The 22,417-nt window shown below is 42.7% G+C and overlaps 1 protein-coding gene across 3 annotated transcripts in view; it reads left to right on the forward strand.

Moving 5' to 3' along the window:
* CDK15 (cyclin dependent kinase 15) overlaps window positions 1-22,417 on the forward strand; it is a 364,576-nt gene that overhangs the window by 204,678 nt on the left and 137,481 nt on the right. For all 3 annotated transcript variants that reach the window (XM_077448589.1, XM_077448587.1, XM_077448588.1), the window contains one exon: window positions 7,558-7,621. In XM_077448589.1, coding sequence (XP_077304715.1) covers window positions 7,558-7,621 — 64 coding nt within the window. The remainder of the gene's footprint in view (window positions 1-7,557; window positions 7,622-22,417) is intronic.

Consider the following 22,417-nt stretch of genomic DNA (forward strand, 5'->3'; position numbering starts at 1 on the left):
CCGAGGCGCCGACGAAGAGCGGCGATCCTGGCAAGGCACGGGACGGAGGCAAGGCACGGCACGGGACGGGACGGAGGCAAGGCACGGGACGGAGGCAAGGCACGGCACGGGACGGAGGCAAGGAGGCAAGGCACGGCACGGGACGGAGGCAAGGAGGCAAGGCACGGGACGGAGGCTCGGGACACAGGCTCGGGACACAGGTAGGCTGGACACACACACACACACACACACACACGGACACACACACACAGGGATGGATGGATGGAGACACACACACACAGGGATGGATGGATACACACACACACAGGGATGGATGGATGGATGGAGACACACACACACAGGGATGGATGGATGGATGGACACACACACACACAGGGATGGATGGATGGATGGACACACACACACACAGGGATGGATGGATGGATGGACACACACACACACAGGGATGGATGGACGGACACACAGGGATGGACGGACACACAGGGATGGACGGACACACAGGGATGGACGGACACACACACAGGGATGGACAGGCATGTCTCACCCTCGGCTTATACACGAGTCAATAAGTTTGCCAGTTTTTTTGGGGGTAAATTGGGGGCCTCGGCTTATATTCGGGTCGGCCTATACTCGAGTATATACGGTACATGCATGGCTATACTTGTACATGGGTAATTGGACCAATAAAAAAAGGTTTGCCTCCAGCATTTTCATTGTTAGTCAACTCTGTTTACATGTCATTTACCATTAAGTAGTGCCACTAAGGAGGTGATTAAGGATTCCACTATGAGGAGCTAGAGCAGACGAGCCCATCCATGTTGACTGGATTTTATAGCATTTTTAAGGGCACCTCCTGTTAGTATGTGAGTTTTTTTCCTTTCCTTTAAGTGGAGCTTTACTCATAACTTGATAAAAAAATAGTGTTCTTTAGCAAGGAACATACATCCCACATTAATAATTATGCTACCAAAATGAGTGTGTGCTGTAAATTGTTTCCGCTGTTCCTACTAGACTTGTGCACAACGGAAAATTTCATTTAGTTTCGGTTCCTTGTAATTCGTAAAATATATAATTTCGTTCTGTTATATTCGTTATGTTACGTTAATACGTTTTCGGATAATTCGTTATTATTCGTAGAGTGTCGAATTCATTCGTTCGTATTCGTTGAAATTCGCTATTTATGTATGTATAGACATTCTTGATAATGATTCGTAGTTTGGACAGTCGTTTGTTTATTGAATCTTTTAACACACACAATGACAACGTCTCTTCTCCTCGGCTCAAATACAATACAACACCCTTCTAACTCAGTTCTCAGGAATGCACTTTGCAGTAATCCAACCTCCGGCACAAAATTAATTAGCTGATTGGACTATAAGATTTACTTTGAGCTGACCTTTTCTTTCATTAGATCTTTAAAGAATTACCGAATCATGTCAAATTCATTCGTTATATTTCTTTCGTATTTGTTGTTATTCGTTATTTTCTTATTTGGACATTCGGATGCATCCGAATGTCCGAAAGATGCAAAATTCGGCCGGATTTCGATTTGTTACAAAACAAATTGCACAAGCCTAGTTCCTACTTCTTGCCAGAGGCTGCCATTTTGCTGAAGCCTAGGCACCCTGATCACCAGTAAATCTTTGGGCTGTTAGAAGATCGGCCTGTACATTTTCAGCACAGTGCCAAAAAATACAGAGCAACCGAGCATGTGCAAAGCATGGTGAGTCTGTGAATTATTGTATTGTAAACAGTATACCCACTTATTGTTAATGTTTTACATATCTATGCCTGCAAAATGGGCCAGCTTAAAGTGATACAGCAGGACTTAATATTGTGTTTCAAGTTTCACTTTAAGTGAGTTGATTAAGGGTTTCCATTGGTCAAACGTGAGTTGTATGTGGGACAGTCATCTTTGGGGAAAATTGTTTTCGAATAAATAATGTTCTAGTCATGGATGCTCAACTATAATCTGGGACTATGTTTTCAGGCAATACACCCAAGATATCTATCTTGGAATCAACTTGTAAGGAGATGGAGAACAGTGAGTTAATAACTTGAAATATATCTTCCAAATATCTAAAAAGTATTGGACATCTCCACATATTAATTATGAGTTCTCGTGTCTCTATAACATCTTGTACAAATGATAAAGGGTGTAGTGTATGGTAAACCCTATAAATGATAAGTAATCGAGTCATCTTTTGAGATAGAGGTAAGGGGGTTTAAAGGAATGGTTCCAAAGTTTACATCTATGTATTCACTGAGAGAGTGTCCAAGTCTCTTCTCCATCCTGCCTTGACAGTGATAGCCAGACTAGGTTTACAAGCTGTAAGTAAAGTTTCATATATCTTGGCAATTGGGCCTTTCTGGTTTCTTCCAGTTGAGCTATATTTGCAATTATTGGGAAGGAAGAGAAGAAAAGAGGAGTAGTACACATTTGTGTTTGTACTGGGTGCCGCTGTAAATATGAATGTCTGGGCAGGGAGAATTCCTTGCATAGGTTTAAAAAGATTTCATATCGGTACCCTTAAATATTTGTCTCAAAGATGTCAGCCTTGCCACTTACTTAACTTGCGGGCTTTGAAAAATGGTAAGTCCTGGTAGGGCTATATTCTCCGATATACTGTAGGCATGTTTTGAGAAAACACTGTGAATTTCGTGATCAACCTCCTAGCTGCCACTTTGTGGATCAGTGTCAAGGTTGGGGAAACCCTTCTGACATTTTGTTTGTTAAATATTTTGCAATTAGCAAACTTCCACTTAGTGCATTGAGGTATTCATTCAGTGGGTGGAGAGTTGTCAGAGTTTTGTACCCCTAGGAAGGTTTAGTGGTAAAGGAAACATTTATCCAATGTCTATCAGCACTTTGACATTTCTAGAGACGTACATCTATACCTAGAAAGTGATAGCAGGGGCTCTTAATAGATCTGCATGTAACATCATTCTAAATCTTTTATTCATTGCCTGACCTTTTCTAGGCTTTCCCCACTGCCTGCAGAAGGCCCCACTTCACAGGGTGTATGCTTTGATCACAGTGCTCAAGTTAAAAAAAGAACATTTATCATTCAAATTTTATCTTTCAAGAATTACCAAGCTTGTCAATCAATGCATAAATACGATTTTATATGAAGTTGGTTCTCTATCGGTCTCCTTTTATTCCCTTTATACAAAACATGTCACTTCACAAAAAGAGGGGACAAATGTTCTTTACAGCGGATTTTATACATACAGCATTATGGTGACAGCAAAATCTGCCTGAACGTCAGGGCTTGTTCATATTAAATGTGTTGTACACATTTTTCAGAGCACGCAAAATAAATGATCATGAGAAAATCCAGTGGGTTCACAGTGTTTTGGAAATACTTTTTGCTGCAATTTGCCATTCAACGCAGTTAAAAATTGAGTCTTTAAAAATGCAGTATGCCTATAATGCATGCCAGTGTAGCATGTGTTAGGCTAGTGTAACTTAGAGCCTGATGCCTAGGTCAGGAACTAAAGGTTTTTAAATTAATGTGCCACAGTTCCATTGACCTGATTGGGTGAGTTTGACAAGCGGTACCATTTATGAACTCGACAAGCCTCATTGCATTTACTGTGGCTGTAATTCTTTGCATCCTGGCCATGGAATAGCTAATGTGATTTGTTAAAATATGTACAGATCCCTCCAGCTGTATTTTAGGATTTAGGTGTGCTGTCTAGGGTGGGAAAACTGTGGCTCAAATGCCTGTTTTTACTATCATTTGTCTGCCATTGTAAAAGAGACCTTAATACATACATTTTGGTTTGAATAAGCTCTCATTTCCTGGTCTCATATCTCTCGTTGGTCTGGAAGGTGTTGCAGTAACTTGCTGATTAGAAATAAATATGAAACTGGTGATCAATGCTCAAGTATAATGTGCTGTAACACAAAACTTCAAATACAAAAAGCAGTAGTATATAGAGAAAGTCAAACACACTGTTCACACAAGGATGGCAAAACTGGGCCTTGTGTGGGAATGTATCAAGGTCATAGCGTTCGCGCAGGCTGTGCCGGATGTGCATGGGCACACCCCAATCATCCCATGCTGCCCTGATTCCCCCTGCTTCCTGTCTCCCCCTGCAATGCTTACAGCTTTCCTCTCCTCTCAGGAGCGAGGAAGGGGTTGGTAAATATTTCATTAACCGGTCTGTTCCTTTTCTGAATGAACACAGTGAGTGATCTGTACCGATTGCTCCTGTCTTCATTCTTAACTGAGGCATAGTAAACTATGTTTATTGCAGGCTGCGGGGAAAATGACTGGGGAATCTCTGTCTTCAGTTTCATTCTCTGTCTCAAAAGTTAGACATCAGAGGTCTGTTTAGATCCTTGATATTTCACCAAAGCCACATAACGGTGCTCCTAAAAAAAAAAAAAAAAAAAAAAAAAAAAAACAATAATATTGTAAAAAATAAGTTAAAAATGTTTAAAAAAATCATTAAAAAATACTGATACCATCCACTACCCTACTGACTACAATATTTGCCCTGCTCACACCTTCCACTGCTTTACTGATATACACACATGTGTGTTTGTGATCTGGGGTGCACATCCTAATGCAATAGACTGTGCAGAATAAAGATCAGGTTTAGGTGATTACTAATGTAAAGGTATTGCTAAGCAAATACGGTAGCTCAGATGATCATGCAATTACCATTTTAGGTGAGAGGGTTCCAAACGGAAGTGGTATTTAGAGGGAGATAAGTCTTTGGTGTCCTGAGTACAAGTTTCCTTGAGCCACTGATCTCTTTGGAAGGCTTTGTTCATTACCATTTCACTGACACTTATTACAATTCACTTTTGGTGAGGGCCAATCTCTCAACTCTAGCACCTAACCTCACTGCTAGGGATGAGCCAAACACCCCCTGGTTCGGTTCGCACCAGAACATGCGAAAAGGCAAAAAATGTGAACGAATAAGCGAACACTGTTAAAGTCTATGGGACACAAACATGAAAAATCAAAATAGCTAATTTTAAAGGCTTATATGCATGGTATTGTCATAGAAGCATAGAAGTGTATGGGGATCCGAGTCCTGCCCCAGGGGACATGTATCAATGCAAAAAAAAGTTTTAAAACCATTGTTTTTTCAGGAGCAGTGATTTTAATAATGCTTAAAGTAAAACAATAAAAATGGAATATTCCTTTAAATATTGTGCCTTGGAGATTTCACTCACTGCGGTACAATAATCAGTCTAGGGGCTGTCTTTTATTGATTTATTGCTGAAAACATGTAACTGGAGAGAACAATGGGGTATGGGCAGGGGCGGACTGACCATTGGGCCACTCGGACACTGCCCGAGGGCCCCGAGCCACTAGGGGGCCCCATAAGGGTTGCCAGCCTCAGTAAAACCAGGGACAGTATGTAAAAATCTGTTTTTTTTTTTACATCTGTCTCTGAAATGTCCCTTGCCGACATCATTTTGGTCTAAAAATCCCAAGATCATAGCTGCCCCACCTCTCCAGTACCTTCTCAGCCAATAGAAACATGTCTGTGTATACTGTATGTGTATACGTTGTGACTGTATACTGTGTGTGTGTGTATACTGTGTGGCCCCATAATCTCGGATTGCCTGGGGGCCCCATGAGTTGTCAGTCCACCCCTGGGTATGGGATACTCCAAAACATCAGCACAGATTTTGCAGAGAACAGTTTATCTGGTTAACAGCAACACAGTCTTTCAATCCCAGCGGTGGACCAGGAGAGTATTAAGCACAGAATTAGCAGAGGCACCTGTCCACTGGGTAGTAACAAGTCTTTCGCTCCCAGCTGTAGACCAGGAGAATGTTAGAGCATGAGTAGGACATGCAGGTAGACTGGAACAATTAAATTTTCCTGCAGCTGGCTACCACAAGACAGGTTTGGGCAGTTATTAGGAGCAGACGGGAGCAGTCTGGATTCTTGCAGCTGAAGACGACAAGAAAAAATACTGCACTAGGCACACTGGAGCAGTTTTTAACATCCAGAGCTTGGGACCATAGATAATTTGCAGCTTAGGGGGATTTAGCTCTACTCATGAATCCCAGTAGAAGCAAGGACATAGATTTCCAGGGGAGGGAGTAGTCTAGCAGTCAGCCAGAAAGGCTTCGGGGCTTAGCAGCCCCCTGAAGAACATGGCCCCCCTTTCTCCAGGGGAAGATCACATCTCTTTGGGCTGCTGGCTATTTACCTGCCTCCCACCAACCATCCGGGCACATCTCCCCTCAAGTTAGGAGCCCTGAACTCTAGAAATCCCTAAACAGGTTCAGGGGGAATCAATCAAGTGCCCAGAGCCAGAACAGATCAAAACAGCGGATCACAGCTTCTCTGGCTACAGAGCAAGCTGCACTAAATATACCTAGCATACCTTAGCCTAGGAGTATGCTACATCTGGTAACGCTGGACAGATATAAATCCAGATGGGATTATTTTGTTTTGCAACTTGTTAGGATTGCACCTATGTGTGGAGTGTGCTATGGCCCTAGGTTGTGCAACAATCAGTGAGCATATGGTGAGGAGCACCTAGTAAGCAAGGTTGTAGTTTGTTTAAGGTTGTTTAAGGTCCAAAGTCTGGAATAATAACATACAGTCAATATGATTCGGGGGGGATGCATGCTCCCCTTTTTTCAGAGCCAACATAAAAAGATATTATACAGTGATTTTAGTAATATACTGATAGGTCCATGCAGAGCGGGCATGGACACAGCCCACTCTACTCTATGGGTCATCTGATCCACCCAGGCGGAAGGGGATTGATCCCTTCTGGTTTTTTTTTTTCAGATTGGTGGTAGGCAGGTGTAAATGGACACAAATCTGTTTACATCTGCCATTTCATAGAGGTGAATGGAGGATCTGATTGGGTTGGACCGATTGTGTGAAAGGGGCCTTTCACACTAATGCAGCGCAGTGAACCTGTGCCTTTCCTGCGGGTTAGCTACACTTTGCCATAGACTTCTATTATATCCTGCAGGTGTGGTGCAATTTCTGAAAGCACATCAAACCCACAGGTAATAACAGAAGTCTATGCCTTAGTGCAGATAACCTGAAGGTGCACTACACCTGTGGATCAGTTTGAAAACAGCCCAGTAACCACTGCGCAGATATGCCCATACATACACTGCAATTTTAATAATGAACTGACCTTTAATAACAGTCTTGCATTCAGGTATTGCCTGCTGTTGCTGTCTTAGGCAGTGTGCATTTGATATCACAGCTCTGCCCCACAGCTACTTGCTTTTCCGGCTTCATTAACAACACAGATGCTCTGGGATGGCGGGTCGGCAACCCATGATCTGGGCTTGCCAATCTGCTATCCCACAGAAGGAGGCCACGGGCCACATCAGAGGGCTCCGTGGGCCACTGGTTGGGCATCCCTGGTGTAGAGGTTTCCAAAAACTTAAAAATAGGCAATAGAGGTATGTTGCACTTAACTGAGAGGTGAAAGAAGTTCTCCTTGTCATATGAATGCACAAGGTTTAACCCACCAGCCTCGATTAGCTTTGGTTACACTGGAAATTAAATTTGTTAGTGAATATTGTGATAACTGGCATTTTTTTTACAGGTAATAGGAACTCCAACCGAGGACACATGGCCTGGTGTATCTCAGCTTCCTAACTACAAGACTGGTAAGCAAATAACATTTACGGTAATTATTATGACTGCCAAACACAGCATTTGATCTATTTATAACAAATTTGATATGTGGATCCCTTATGCCTTTGCACAACCATCACGAATAATAACGGTATTGTGTATAACATGTTTATTTCCTATGATCATCAGCTCCATCTAGTGGCCTTAATGTGGTGTTTTCCTGACTGAGGTAGAGATCAGCACATACAGATATGAGATGCCAAAGACATAGAATAAGGTCACCACATCCTATCAATTACAGACCAAAACCAAATTGCCACAAAGTGGACTTTTGAGGTGTCCTTAGGATTACACAGGTACAATAAATTATAAAATAAGGAGGGGAATATACACAGTGTATTCCTACAAAAATGTTAAAATATAGACAATACAACATTTAACATAATTAACCACTTGACAACTGGGCACTTAAACCCCCTTCCTGACCAAACCAATTTTCAGCTTTCTGTGCTTTCACACTTTGAATGACAATTACTCAGTCATGCAACACTCTACCTATATGAAATGTTTGTCCTTTTTTTCACACAAATAGAGCTTTCTTTTGGTGGTATTTAATCACCGCAGTTTAAAAAAAAAAAAATTTGTGCTATAAATCAAGAAAGACTGAAAATTCAGTAAAAAATATAAGATAAATAAATTCTTTGTTTCTGTTAAAATTTATTGCAGAGTATTGCAGTGTTGCAGAGTATTGGCAGAGTACTGCACAAAGTTTTGCAGCGTATTGGCAGAGTATTGCACAGTATGGGCAGAGTATTGTCACAGAGCAGCGCTGTGGGCACTACACATCCAGCCCACAGTGCTGCTGCAATCTCTCCCCCTCTCCCCTCTCACTGTACCGATCAGTACAGAGAGGGGAAGGAGGAACCAACGTCATGAAATGATATGACGTTTGTTTACAAGTGATCACTCTGTCATTTGATGGAGCGATCACATGGTAAACGGCCGCTACTTGCGGCCGTTTACCATGATCTGTGATGCCCAGGGTCTTCCGGACGCGGCGGTCATGGATGTTCCTGGGTGCTCGCCCCAGGGGGCGCGCGAGAGCAAGATTCTGGGAGGACGTCCATGGACGCCCTCCCAGAAAAAACACGACCGCGCTGTAGCCGTTTTTTTGCTATGGCCCGGTCGGCAAGTGGTGAAGGCATAAAATTCTGCATAATCAACTCCTCTCTTAACAGATATGTAACAGATATGTAACAGATATGTAACAGATATGTAACAGATATGTAACAGATATGTAACAGATATGTAACAGATATGTAACAGATATGTATCAAAGCATATTTGTATATGACAGATAAACCTCCTAATATGGAGCACACACAGCCCTACTCAAGGGGATTCCAACAGTATAGTTTTCTTTGTTGTCATATTTTAAGTATTTCCCAAATTTTGCAGAATTCGCCACCTGCCTCTTCAGAAGAGCAAGGAATAGAAAGGTATAGTACAGCCTTTCTCAACCTTTTCAACACAGTGGAACCCTTGAAATAGTTCTCCAGTCTTGGGGAACCCCTGCTAAAAATTAGAAGTCTGCAATTCATGATACATTAGTGTGATGGTCAGTGAGAGCAATGGTCCTTACACTTGTGGTCATTGGGAAGAATTACCTCCATACAGATAGCTAAAAAGATCAATGGTGTCAGTGGGAACTTATCTGAGAGGCAGAAATTGCCCAATGCTGAAGGAACCCCTAGCAACCTCTGGAGGAACCCTAGGGTTCCAGGGAACCCTGGTTGAGAATCACTGGTATAGTACAATGAATACCTAATTATAATGAGAAAATAACCCACAATGATACATCTCAATAACCAATTACTTGTAAGTCAGATCAAACAGAATATATATATTGTATTAACACAAAATACGAATATGCACAGTATAAAAACTGATTCATCTGGACACGACCACATGGAGTGACACCAAGTATTCAGCAACCTAGGGAATCAGGAGGCCTCAAGCTAATCCCCCCCAAGTGCAAACGCAGGGAAACATCCAGAGAAGACATCTAGGAAAAAAACAGAGCTAGAAAGAACACTCATAAGTTCGTTTTTCAAAACACAAGGTACATCTCCAACACACATATAGAATAATGTCCTAACAGACACAGGGGTGATGATAATGACAATTTCTCACTAAAGGCTCGTACACACTAAGAAAATTGGGTGAACATTTCTGTCCAAAGAACGTTTGTACAATTTTCGTAGTGTGAATACAACTTTCAACAGCCGATTCTAAAAAAAATTCTGAAATTTCTTGAAGGGACAAACTCCAAAATTGTTCTCGTTTGGGAACAGAATGAACGATTTACGTTTAATGTGTGCCGTTGTTACACAATTTTCGTACAAGAAAAATCAGAAAAGAAAGATTGCGCGAGATCAGAAACAATAAACAAATTTTGTACGAATCTTCGTTCATTGGTTCCGATTTGCTGTGAAGCAATGAGGAAAATTGGACGATCGTTTGCACAATTTTCTTATAGGGGGTTATTTACGAAAGGCAAATCCACTTTGCACTAGAAAGTGCACTTGGAATGCAATTGTTGTAAATCTGAGGGGTAGATCTGAAATGAGGGAAAGCTCTGCTGATTTTATTATCCAATCATGTGCAAGCTAAAATGCTATTTTTTATTTTCCTTGATGGCCCCCCGGGGATTTACAGCGACTTTACTTCCAAGTGCAACTGCAGTACAAAGTGTATTTTCCTTTCGCAAATAACCCCCATAGTGTGTACCCCACTTAAGTCTGAAATGTTGAGGGCACACAATATTAAATCAGATCAAGCCAAAAGCATGGATACCAAATATGGAAGGCAGAAATCCCATTAAACAGTTTTTGCACCACAGCTAGACTTGATTGGGTTGATTTAATAAAGGAAAATTGACTGTGCCCTTTGCAAGTACAGTTCGTCCAAAGCTTAGTAAATGAGGTAAAGTTTTGCTTTGCAAATACCCAACCACATGCAAAAAAAACAAAAAAAAAACAGCATTTTTGCTTTAACATGATTGGATGATGTAAGTAAGCAGAGCTTCCCCTCATTTGGTTTTGGTCCTGATTGGGGTATTTCAAGAAAATACCAAATTCTGGCTGATAGATGGAGCTGATGACAATAGGAAATAAACATGCACAATATGGTAATTATTCCTCATGGCTTTTTTTTCTAACCACTTCCCGCCCGCCGTATGGCGAATGACGGCTGGGAAGTGGTTCTGTTATCCTGACTGTGGGGGAACACAGCATGGCACACTGATTATCAGCACAGCCCCCTCAAATGTACAAATCACCTGCCAACCAGTGCCCAGCAATGTAAAAACAATAAATTCTGACAGTGCCCACCACAGTGCCAAGCACTGCCCACCATAGTGCCAATCACTGCCCAGCAGTAACCATGTCAGTACTTATCAGTACCTCATCATCAGTGCCACCTGTCAGTGCCAAGCAATACCACTTATCAGTGCCGCCTGTCAGTGTCCATCACAGCCACCTGTCAGTGCCCATCAGTGCCGCCTGTCAGTGCCACCTATCAGTACCCATCAGTGCTGCATATCAGTGCCACCTATTGGTGCCCATCAGTGCTGCATATCAGTGCCGCCTATCGGTGCCCATCAATTCTACATATCCGTGCCTCCTCATCAGTGCCGCCTCATCAATGCCCATCAGTTCCGCCTCATCAGTGCCCGTCAGTGAAGGGGAAAACAAAATTTTATGACAGAAACTAAAAAAAAAAAAAAAAAAATTCAAAAATGTTGGTCTTTTTTAGTTTGTTTAGCAAAAAATAAAAACTGCAGGGGTGATCAAATACCACCAAAAGAAAGCTCTATTTGTGGGAAGAAAATTATAAAATTTACTTTGAGTACAGCGTTGTATGACCGTGCAATTGTAATTCAAAGTGTGAGAGCGCCGAAAGCTGAAAATTGTCCTGGGCAGCAGTGTTAATTTTGGCAGCAAATTTCGATTTAGTTTTAACCTTAGGACTAAAATGGCATTTTAGTTTTAGTCCCATTTTACTCTTCTGCAATTGTTTTAGTTTTAGTCGTATTTAGTCGACTAAATCTCCAGTACATTTTAGTTGACTAAAATGTCCTACGTTTTAGTTGACTAAAATGTCCTACATTTTAATCGACTAAAATCTCAAGTACATTTTAGTAGACTAAAACTTATTTTAGTCATCTAAAATCTAATGGGTGTAATTAAATTGTAATGCATTAGTTAACATTTCTCTACAATTTCCAAACTCATTATATACTGCTGGAGTGAAAAATCTCATATACTATTTAAGGTATTGAGGTATGAACATGAACTACAGACCAGTGTTCATTTTGAAGTCAAATTTCAATTTAGTTTTAGTCTTTTGACTAAAATGCCATATTAGTTCTAGTCATATTTTAGTCATCTCAATTGTTTTTGTTTTAGTCATATTTTAGTCAACTAAAATAGTATACATTTAGTCAACTAAAATGTTTTAGTCAACAAAATTAACACTGCTGGGCAGGAAGGGGTGTAAGTGTTTGGGTATTGAAGTGGTTAAATAGACCCCCTATTTTCATATAATGCAGTTAGATGAATTTTTCTAAACAGAAATAATGCTCATATAATGTGGTATATACAATAGGTTGCACTGATAATCATTAAGTGTCTTGGTTAGCATATGGCTAAGCCAGAGTTTCCAAGCAATGTTGGAATCTTGAAAATGTATAAACTTTATGTATTGTGTTATAACATGGCAGCGCTAGAAGCAGCTATACAGTTATCAATTATTAATGGCAATCACTTTTACTGCCAGTCTATGTGAACCAGTTCTGTCTTGCTATATCTTTGAATCCTATAGAATTGTTCATTGACTTTCCTAAAACGTGTATGTAATTTTAGTAGCAACTCTAATGTTGTCAAAGGGGAAGGTATGGAAGACAGACACTATGTGTGATTTTTCTGTTATTAAAAGGTTTTATTGTATTTAAGTGTTGTCTTAAAGTGTTTGTTAACCAAAAGAAATTAAATAAATGGATCCTGCTCCTTTAAAGCATGTTATATGACACAGTTCTTGCCCCCTGTAACACCTAATAAACCTGGCTGATCCTGACCGTTTTCCCCCTCCCCTCTGTGAACTGACCATGATAATCATGGCTGCTGAGCCCTGACACCGTGATCAGTTTACATGCCTCCGTCATCCGAAGCCCTGCTCTCTGTTTCCTCTCTGCTCCTCTGTCCTTCTCCCCCCTCCCCTCCTTGCCTGTCAGCTCGTGACAGTGCAACTGTAACATGTATGCACCATCTGCACTGCCTCCTATTGCAGTGTCCTCCTCTGTGTGTGATTTATAAAAATAAATGCTGCAATTACTGTATTTCAGAGCAGAGATTGCGATCACATGACCCAGCTGAATCTCTCTTTCTCTCCTCCTCCCTACCTCCTCCCCTCCTATATGACATCAGCGGGGAAATCTCAGCCCCACCCACTGTATCTGTCAGAGGAAAAGAGAGACCCAGCTATTCATGTGATCGCGATCTCCGCTCTAAAATATGATATTTGCAGCATTTATTTTTATAAATCACACACAGAGGAGGACACTGCAATAGGAGGTAGTGTGGATGGTGCATAAATGTTAGAGTGGCTTAACAACCACTTTAAGCCTATATCTGGCATGCGCTGGCATGCGGTTTTCGATGTGTCAGGCTGAGCTGTAATAAGAATGACACAGACAGCTAAGTGGATGAAAAGTTACATTAGTAGATGGCAATCAATGCTGGCATGTTGATGGGAATAATTTGAACTTTTAAATTACAGAACCCAGATCTCATAATCCTATTGCTGATAATTTTATACATAGTAAAAACCCTTTCTTTCAACATTTAAAGTGTATGTAAAGCTTCACAATGTACTACTCTTATTTACTCTGGTCAGTTAAGTATACAATTGACATTGTTTTGTTATATATGTTTGATAAGAGCAAAAAATTAAAATAAATTCAGAAATTCAATAAGCTCTCAACTTTCTGTGCACTTTGCCTCAACTGAAATCCCAAGCAGTGTTATCAGCCCCTGTTCACCTCTACCCTATAGACCACCACCTTTTATGTTTTGGAATCAAGGAGAGAAGGGGGTGTTATGTAACCTGTATCTATGGAGGAGCAGCCTAGGGTGTCAATACTTCACCCCCCGAGAAGATAGGTTAGAGTCGGCCCAGGTAATAACTTAAAACTAAAGACCTAGTGGAACTTCCTATGAACCTATACCAATTTATATATTCTGACAAGTAGTATATCTCACAGTCTAGATGCAGGGCAGATCAAGACTGTAGCTCATCATTCTCCATAATAAAAGATGGGAAATCTTTATCGTAGATGCAGCTAAAGGGTCACATACACGATGAGAATATCAGATGAATGATTGTCCTTTTTTTTTTTTGCATGCCAGTCAACATATTGAAAATTTAAAACTTACTCAATTTACGAAACTTCTTGTTCAACTGAATACAACTTCGGAAGTAATGTATTGTATTGTATTTTTATTGTATTTTTGGATGAAAACTGTGCTGATTAACCACTTGCTTACTGGGCACTTAAACCCCCCTCAGTCCCAGACCAATTTTCAGCTTTAAGCGCTGATGCACTTTGAATGACAATTGCGCGGGCATACAACACTGTACACAAATGAAATTATTATCATTTTTTTTCCCACAAATAGAGCTTTCTTTTGGTGGTATTTAATTACAGCTGGGAGTTTTATTTTTTGCTAAACAAACAAAAAAAATGCAAAAAAAAAATAAAAAATCATGTTTAATAGTTTGTTATAAAATTTTGCAAACAGGTCATTTTTCTCCTTCATTGAAGTGCGCTGATGAGGCGGCACTGATAGGCTGCACTGGTGGGCACTGATAGGCTGCATTGGTGGGCACTGATAGGCTGCATTGGTGGGCACTGATAGGCTGCACTGGTGGGCACTGATAGGCATAGTTAAGGCGGCACTAATAGGCACAGATAAGGCGGCACTGATGGGCACAGATAAGGCAGCACTGATGGGCAAAGATGGGCACAGATAAGATGGCACGGATGGGTGGCACAGATGGGTGGCACGGATGGGTGGCACTAAGGGGCACTGATAGGTACCACTGATAGATGGGACTGATGGGCACTGATAGGTGGCACTGATAGGTGGCTCTGATAGGTGGCACTGCTGGGCACTGATGGGCGGCACTGCTGGGCACTGATGGGCACTGATGGGCGGCACTGCTGGGCACGGATATGTGGCACTGGGGTGCAGCACCTTTGTTGAGGCAGATTGTGGGCACTGCTGGGTGGCACTGTGGGCACTGCTGGGTGGCACTGTGGGCACTGCTGGGTGGCACTATGGGCACTGCTGACTGGCACTGACAGGGGGGACACATTTTTTATTCATGTGGCAAAGCAGGGGGCAGGTGGGCACTGGCAGGGGGCAGGTGGGCACTGGCAGGGCTGGCCGTGATCGGGACTGATGTCCCGATCACGGCCGCCGGTGATCGGCTTTTTTTTTTCTCCTTGCGCTTTCAGCGCGAGGAGGAATAATAGCCGATTGTCCGGCTCCGTTATATCACATGATCAGCTGTCATTGGCTGACAGCTGATCACGTGATAAGGGGTCGGGATCGACCCCTTGCACGGATCGGTGATCAGACGAGTCTCGTAGACTCGCCGATCACAGAGCGCGCCTCAGGGGGCGCGCAGGCCGCTCGTGCACGGGACGACGTCAATAGACGTAGTCCCAGCAAAGGAGATCGGCGCTGTAGCCATCGTACGATCTGGTATTGCATGAGAAACAGTTTCATGTTTGCCTCTTTGGATAATTCCAGATGAACTGTCGTGATAGGCTCTCGAAAGCTGTGTACTAATGATCAGATTATCTTATGATCGCTTGGAAAGCGCTATTTTTCTTATTATTTTCTGATCGTGCATTCTAGGCTTAAGTACATGTTATGTCTTGCTGCTGAATAATTGGTAGTGTAGCCGCATTCTCACCTCCTTGTTTCCCACATAATAAACTGCCTAATGCCAAGGCTCTGTAGATTACAGTACAAACTGAGAAAAATACCATACACTGGTCCTTGCAATCTTATGCTGTCACAGCGATTAGAGACCAGAGCAAAAACATAATAAATATTCTTATAAATATGTATCAGTTTAAAAAATATGATAAATATGTGGGATGTAGGAAGTCCCAGGAATATGACTCCTCTTTCTTTATCCACTTTCAGACCTCACAGCGCACAAATACTGCGGCAGGGCAGCCCGGCTGTGCAAACCGGCGTACCTGAACGGCTTCAGAGAACAATGGGGTGACCCCTAAAAGACACAACTCTAGGTGTCCTGGAGTGGTAAGACGCCTAGATGTGTGACTTTTAGGGGCCACCCCATTGTTCTCTGAAGCCTCACAGGAGCCAGGACGGGTTCCATCCTCTGTCAGTACTTTTGCAGCGGCTGCGGAAGCATTGATCATAAACCCCTTACCATCAAGCCTGAGTGGTACACACACACACACACACACACATTTTCCAACGTACCTGTACGTTGGTCTGTGCATTAGATACAGCGGGCACGTGTGCGCCACGCACTACGGGAGCTCTCCCGTGGGTCCAGCAGAGCCGGTGTCTGCCAGCCACCCACAATCGCGATAAAGAGAGGCAGAGCAGGGATCTGCCTATGTAAACAAGGCAGATCCCCATTCTGACAGGGGAGGAGAGAGAGTCAGTACACTCCCCCCACAGTTAGAAAGCACCTCCCTGGGGAACATTTAACCCTTTGTTAACCCCTTCCCTGCCAGTGCCATTTATACAGTGATCAGTTATTTTAGCACTGATCACTGTATTGGTGTCACTGGTCACCAAAAAATGTCACTTAGGGTCAGATTTGTCCGCCACAATGTTGCAGTCCCACTAAAAGTCGCCATTGCGAGTAAAAACAATGACAAAATCAAAAGTCCCTAAATCTTTCCCTTATTTTGTAGACGCTATAACTTTTGCACAAACCAATCAATATACGCTTATTGCAAATTTTTTTACCAAAAATATGTGAATAGATGAATACATTTGTTTTGTATTTTTATATATATATATATATTTTTAGATATGAATTGTAGCAGAAAGTAAAAAAAAAATTTGTTTATAGTTCAAAAAATAATTATTCAAACACCCCAGTAGTGGACACTTTCACCCCCTTCCTGCCCAGACCATTTTATACGTTTTTAGTGCTATCACGCTTTGAAGGACAATTATGTAATGTAACTATAATGTCTGCCTTAATTTTGTTAAAGCAGTTGTATACCCGCACAACTAAACAAAAACAAGAAAAAAAAAACAACCGTGCAAGGGTTCAGAGCACATGCGTGGCTGAGGTCAGTGGCTGCATGCAAAGGGAATATCTCCTAGACCTTACAGGTTTAGGAGATATTATGTTTACCTACAGGTAAGCCTTATTATTTATTACTTATTATTTTACCTGTAGGTAAAAATGACAAATTAGGGTATTCCATCACTTTAAGCGCTGCACAAACTGTTGGCGCTATATAAATCCTGTATAATAATAATAATTACTCATTAATACAATTTTTTCTTTAAAAATAGACTTCTTTTGGTATTTTATCACCACTGATTTTTTTTTTGCTATATAAAAGGAAAAAATACAGAAACTTTTGAAAAAAAAATGTTTTTCTTAGTTTGTTATAAAATTTAGAAAAATAAATAATCTTTCTTAAGCCAAAATGTATTCTGCTACATTTCTTTAGTAAAATAGCCCAAATCAGTGTATATTATTTAGTCTGTGTGAAAGTCATAGAGTCTACAATCTATGTTATATATATATGAAAATTGATCTCATTTCTTGAGGCCCTAAAATGCTAGGACAGTAAAAATTCCCCCAAATGACACCTTTATGGAAAGTCGACAGTCCAATTTATTTATTAAGAGGCATGGTGATGTTTTTTGAAGTTGTAATTTGTTGTCACATTTTTTGGAAAATAATGAAATAAAAAAAAATTATATATTTTTTACAGTAATTTTAACAAGTTATGCCTGACACACAACATAGACCTATTTAAAATGACACCCCAGAACACATTCTGCTATGCCCCTCAAGTATGGGGATACCACGTGTGAGACTTTTTTACAGCCTAGATGCATAGAAGGGCCCAAAATCCAAGGAACGCATTTGGGCTTTCAAGGAACATAATTACACATCTAATTTCCTCACTACCTATCACATTTTTGGAGGCCCTGGAACACCAGCACAGTGGAAGCACCTGCAAAATGACCCCATTTTGGAAATCAAATACTCCAGGGTATTTTCTAAGAGGCACAATGAGTCCTTTGAAAATTCAATTGTATGTCACATTTTTTGGAAAATGAAGTTAACATATAAATTACACAACTAATTTCCCGACTACCTATCACATTCCACTGACCTGGTGCTCCAGGGTCTCTGACAAACACCTACAAAATGGAAAGCAAACACACCAAGATATTTTTTAAGGGGCATGACTTTTTTTTGCTACACGTTTTTGGAAAATACAGGCAAAATGTAAAAAAACATTTTTTACTTTTACACAAAAGTTGTCAATTCATAAGATATATCTAACAAACTTCATTAACATACTTAGAATTACACCCAAAAACACATTCTGCTACTACTCTCGAATATGGAGATACCACATGTGTGAGACTTTTTCACAGCCTAGCCACACAGAGGGGCCCAAAATCCAAGGAGCACCTTCAGGCTTGCTAGGGGCATAAATTACACATATAATTTCCTGGGCGTGGCCAGCAGCGGACATGTAGACAGCACGTCTTGAGAGCTCCTCCGGCACCGAATCTTCCTTTACAGCATCCGACTACATTGGCACTGTCCCGACCCCGCAGACGCCGCCAGAACACCCGCTGCCTTCCCGGGGAGCCGTTAAAATGGGTCGAAACGGCCCGGCGAGTCAGAAATCCGCCACGGAGCGGGCGGCCTCGCAGGCGGGAAACAAGGCCAAAGATGGCGCCAGCGCATCCTCCTCTATGGGAAAGCAGTCCAAAAGCAAGCCGCAATCGAAGAATGATTCTGGACCCGCGGCAGGTACACAGTCATCCTCCGGCAATCCCGGTAAGCCTAAGCCCCCGACGACCATCAGGGAACATTTTGCGGACTCCCCACTCAGTCAGCAGGAGGACGTGGAGCCATGGGAGGAGGATGGGGCATGGGAGAAGGACTGTGACTCTGATGATCCCGCACCACGGGCGGGCCGAGGGATGGAGGCGGAGGGGACGGTGGAGGGTGAGGAAGAGCTTACTTTGAAACATGTCATGGAGGCTATCCATCACTGCCAGACTGCACTGACCACACAGATCGAAACAGTCAGACTGGATTTGTCCATTGTTAAACATGACATGCAGAAGATTCGCTCTAGGATCTCTACTGCAGAGCAACGAATCAGTGATATGGAGGACAATATGCAACCTATGTCTGCTACTATCCGTACGCATCAACAGGAGCTTAAAGAGCATGCCACTAAATTGGGGGACCTTGAGGACCGAATGCGCAGGAACAATCTGCGTTTTGTGGGATTCCCGGAAGGCGCGGAAGGCAAGGACACAGAGCAGTTCCTGGAACAATGGCTGGGTACTTTACTGGGACGGGAAGCCCTATCACCCTTGTTTGCGATTGAACGGGCTCATAGGGTGCCCATTCGCCCTATGCCCCCTGGAGCACCTCCGCGTCCCATCTTGGCCAAGCTGCTCCACTTTCGAGATAAAGAATGTATTATGTGTACTGCTCGGAACCTACAAGATATACAATATAATGGAAAGAGGATCTCCATTTTCCCTGATTTTTCTGCTACCACCCAAAGGCAAAGAGCAGCTTTCACCCATGTTAAGAAGCGCCTTCGGGAGAAACATCTTCCCTACAGCATGATGTATCCTGCCAAGCTGCGAGTAGTTAATGAAGGCAGAGTGCAATTTTTTCTTTCACCCACCGAGGCTTCGGAATGGTTAGATGGACTGCAATAATCCCATTTTTCTACGGTATTACATAAACGTTGCGGAGATCGCCCTTACCAATTCTTATGGCTGGAATCCCTGATTATGGGGGAGGGCAAACATTATGTGAAGTATTTTTATGTTATTTCTGTGTTATCCTACCCTGGAGCTGGGTTTATTGCTGGGTTACCCTTACGTTCAGCTGGCGGACCTAGTCTTGGTGCCTACACCCAACACAGGATGCGCATCTTTTCATTTGGTTACTTTATTAAGTGCCTTATATGTGCCATGTTTTGCCGGGGAATGCACAAGATTCCCCTTTATTGATCTAACGAGGTTTTTTTACTGACTGAAGCTGGGAGCTACGTCTGGTCACTCCCTAGACTGAACTGTTTTTTCCTTTTTGGTTTTTGGGATGAAGCTCGTTGTAGTTGGGGATAATGAGCAGGGAGGGGGGAGGGGGGAACCTAAATGGTTAAGGTGGGGTTGGTTGTTCTATTTTTTTTGCAGAGGTGATGCACGCATGAGCTGGCGACGAGAATACTGGTGGGATGCTCGATTTTTGTATTCTGTACATGATGTATGTAGTATGTTGGTAGGGGGGGGGGGGACTAGGCTTTTTCTGGCCTGTCCTCTCTCCCCTCTTCTGTTGTATGGGTCCTGCATCCCACCGATGAGTTTTAACTGTATCACTTGGAATGTCAGAGGTCTAAATTCAAAGATTAAGAGATCACTCATCTTTGATTACTTAAAACGTACTAAGGCGCAAATAATTATGCTCCAGGAAACTCACCTGGTGGGATCGAGGGTCATGGCCCTGAAAAAGAGATACATTGCACATGCTTTTCATGCTACTTACTCAACCTATTCTAGGGGTGTGTCTATACTTATACTAAGATCCTTACCTGTCCAGATACTGGAAGTCAAAACTGACCCGCAGGGCTGCTATGTCGTGGTAATTCTACAGTACCTGGGAGTGTTATATACTTTAGTAAATATGTATATGCCGCCGCCGTTTGATTTGCAAAGACTGAGGGCCTGTATGGCGGTGGTGCTTCCCATGTTACAAGGTCACCTTCTTATAGGAGGAGATTTTAACCAGGTTATGAACGCAGATCGAGATAGGCTCCGTTGCACTAGACCATCGTCCACAGTGTTGAGTGACTGGGCCGCGTCCTATGACCTCAAGGAGGTATGGCGTTGGAGGCACCCGGAGTCGCGGGAGTTCTCTTGTGCATCGGCATCCTATAGATCGCTTTCTAGACTGGACATGTTTTTCCTCTCTGGGGCTGCGCTGCCCGGAGTAGAGGAGATTTCCTATTTACCAAGGGCAATATCGGATCACTCACCTCTGCAATTGACTATGAGAGCGGGTAGTGCCCTGGGTGACCGGGTGTGGCGGATGAGCTCGTACTGGTTGCAGGAGCCCATGGTAACATCTACATGTAAGGACGCAGTGACACACTTTTGGCAGGAAAACAGGGAGGAGGTCCCCGAACTGATAACTTGGGATGCTTTTAAAGCGGTTTCTAGAGGGGCCTATATGAAGGGGGTACTGGATCTCAGGAGGGCAAATGGGGATTGCCTACGAAAGCTGGCCTCGCAGTTACAGGAGGCGGAGGATTCTTATGTTAGGGATCCCTCTCCCCCCTGTTATCAAAACTTACAGAGTATTAGTAGAGAATATGAACTTGCACTTCTTTCAAAGACCCCAAAAAAAACCCTATACCAACGTCAGCGAATTTTTGAAATGGGCGATAGGAGCGGGAAATTGCTGGCGTTTTTAGCCGCACCGCTCCCTGACCCTATTTTCATCCCTTGTGTCTATGATACTTCGAATATACTTAGAGATACTCAGGATGAGATTGTGGAGATCTTTCACAGTTTTTACACGAACTTATATTGCTCCCAGGCCCACTACACATATAATTTCCTGACTACCGATAACATTTTTGTAGGCCTTGGAGCACCAGAACAGTAAAAACACCCATAAAAACCCATGGTGTGGTGGTGATCAGGGAAACAAACTGGTGTGGTGGTGAGCAGGGACACTGTGACTGGTGTGGCAGTGATCAGGGACACTGTAACTGGTGTGGCGGTGATCAGGGACACTATGACTGGTGTGGCGGGGATCAGGGACAATGTAACTGGTGTGGCGGTGATCAGGGACACTGTGACTGGTGTGGCGGTGATCAGGGACACTGTGACTGGTGTGTTGCGGTGATCAGGGACAATGTAACTAGTGTGGCGGTGATCAGGGACACTGCTACTCGTGTGGTGGTGATCAGGGGTGCTGTAACAGGTGTGGTGGTGATCAGGAACACTGTACCTGGTGTGGCGGTAATCAGGGGCACTGTAACTGGTGATCAGGGACACTGTACCTGATGTGGTGGTGATCAGATACACTATACCTGGTGTGCTGCGCCTCCCGAATTGAAAATGAGGCGTGGATGGGTATTCCAACATGACAATGACCCAAAACACACAGCCAAGGCAACAAAGGAGTGGCTCGAGAAGAAGCACATTAAGGTCCTGGAGTGGCCTAGTCAGTCTCCAGACCTTAATCCCATAGAAAATATGTGGAGGGAGCTGAAGGTTTGAGTTACCAAATGTCAGCCTTGAAACCTTAAAGGGATTGTAAAGTAAAATGAAAAAAATTAAAAATAACAAACATGTAATACTTACCTCCGCTGTGCAGCTCGTTTTGCACAGAGTGGCCCCGAACCTGCTCTTCTGGGGTCCCTCGGCGGCGGTCTCTGCTTCCTCCCGCAGGTACTTCTCACGTTCATGCGA

Source organism: Lithobates pipiens, unplaced genomic scaffold (assembly GCF_037356315.1).
Source record: "Lithobates pipiens isolate NorthernLeopardFrog02 unplaced genomic scaffold, aLitPip1_a1.2 Scaffold_22, whole genome shotgun sequence".
NCBI lineage: Eukaryota > Metazoa > Chordata > Amphibia > Anura > Ranidae > Lithobates > Lithobates pipiens.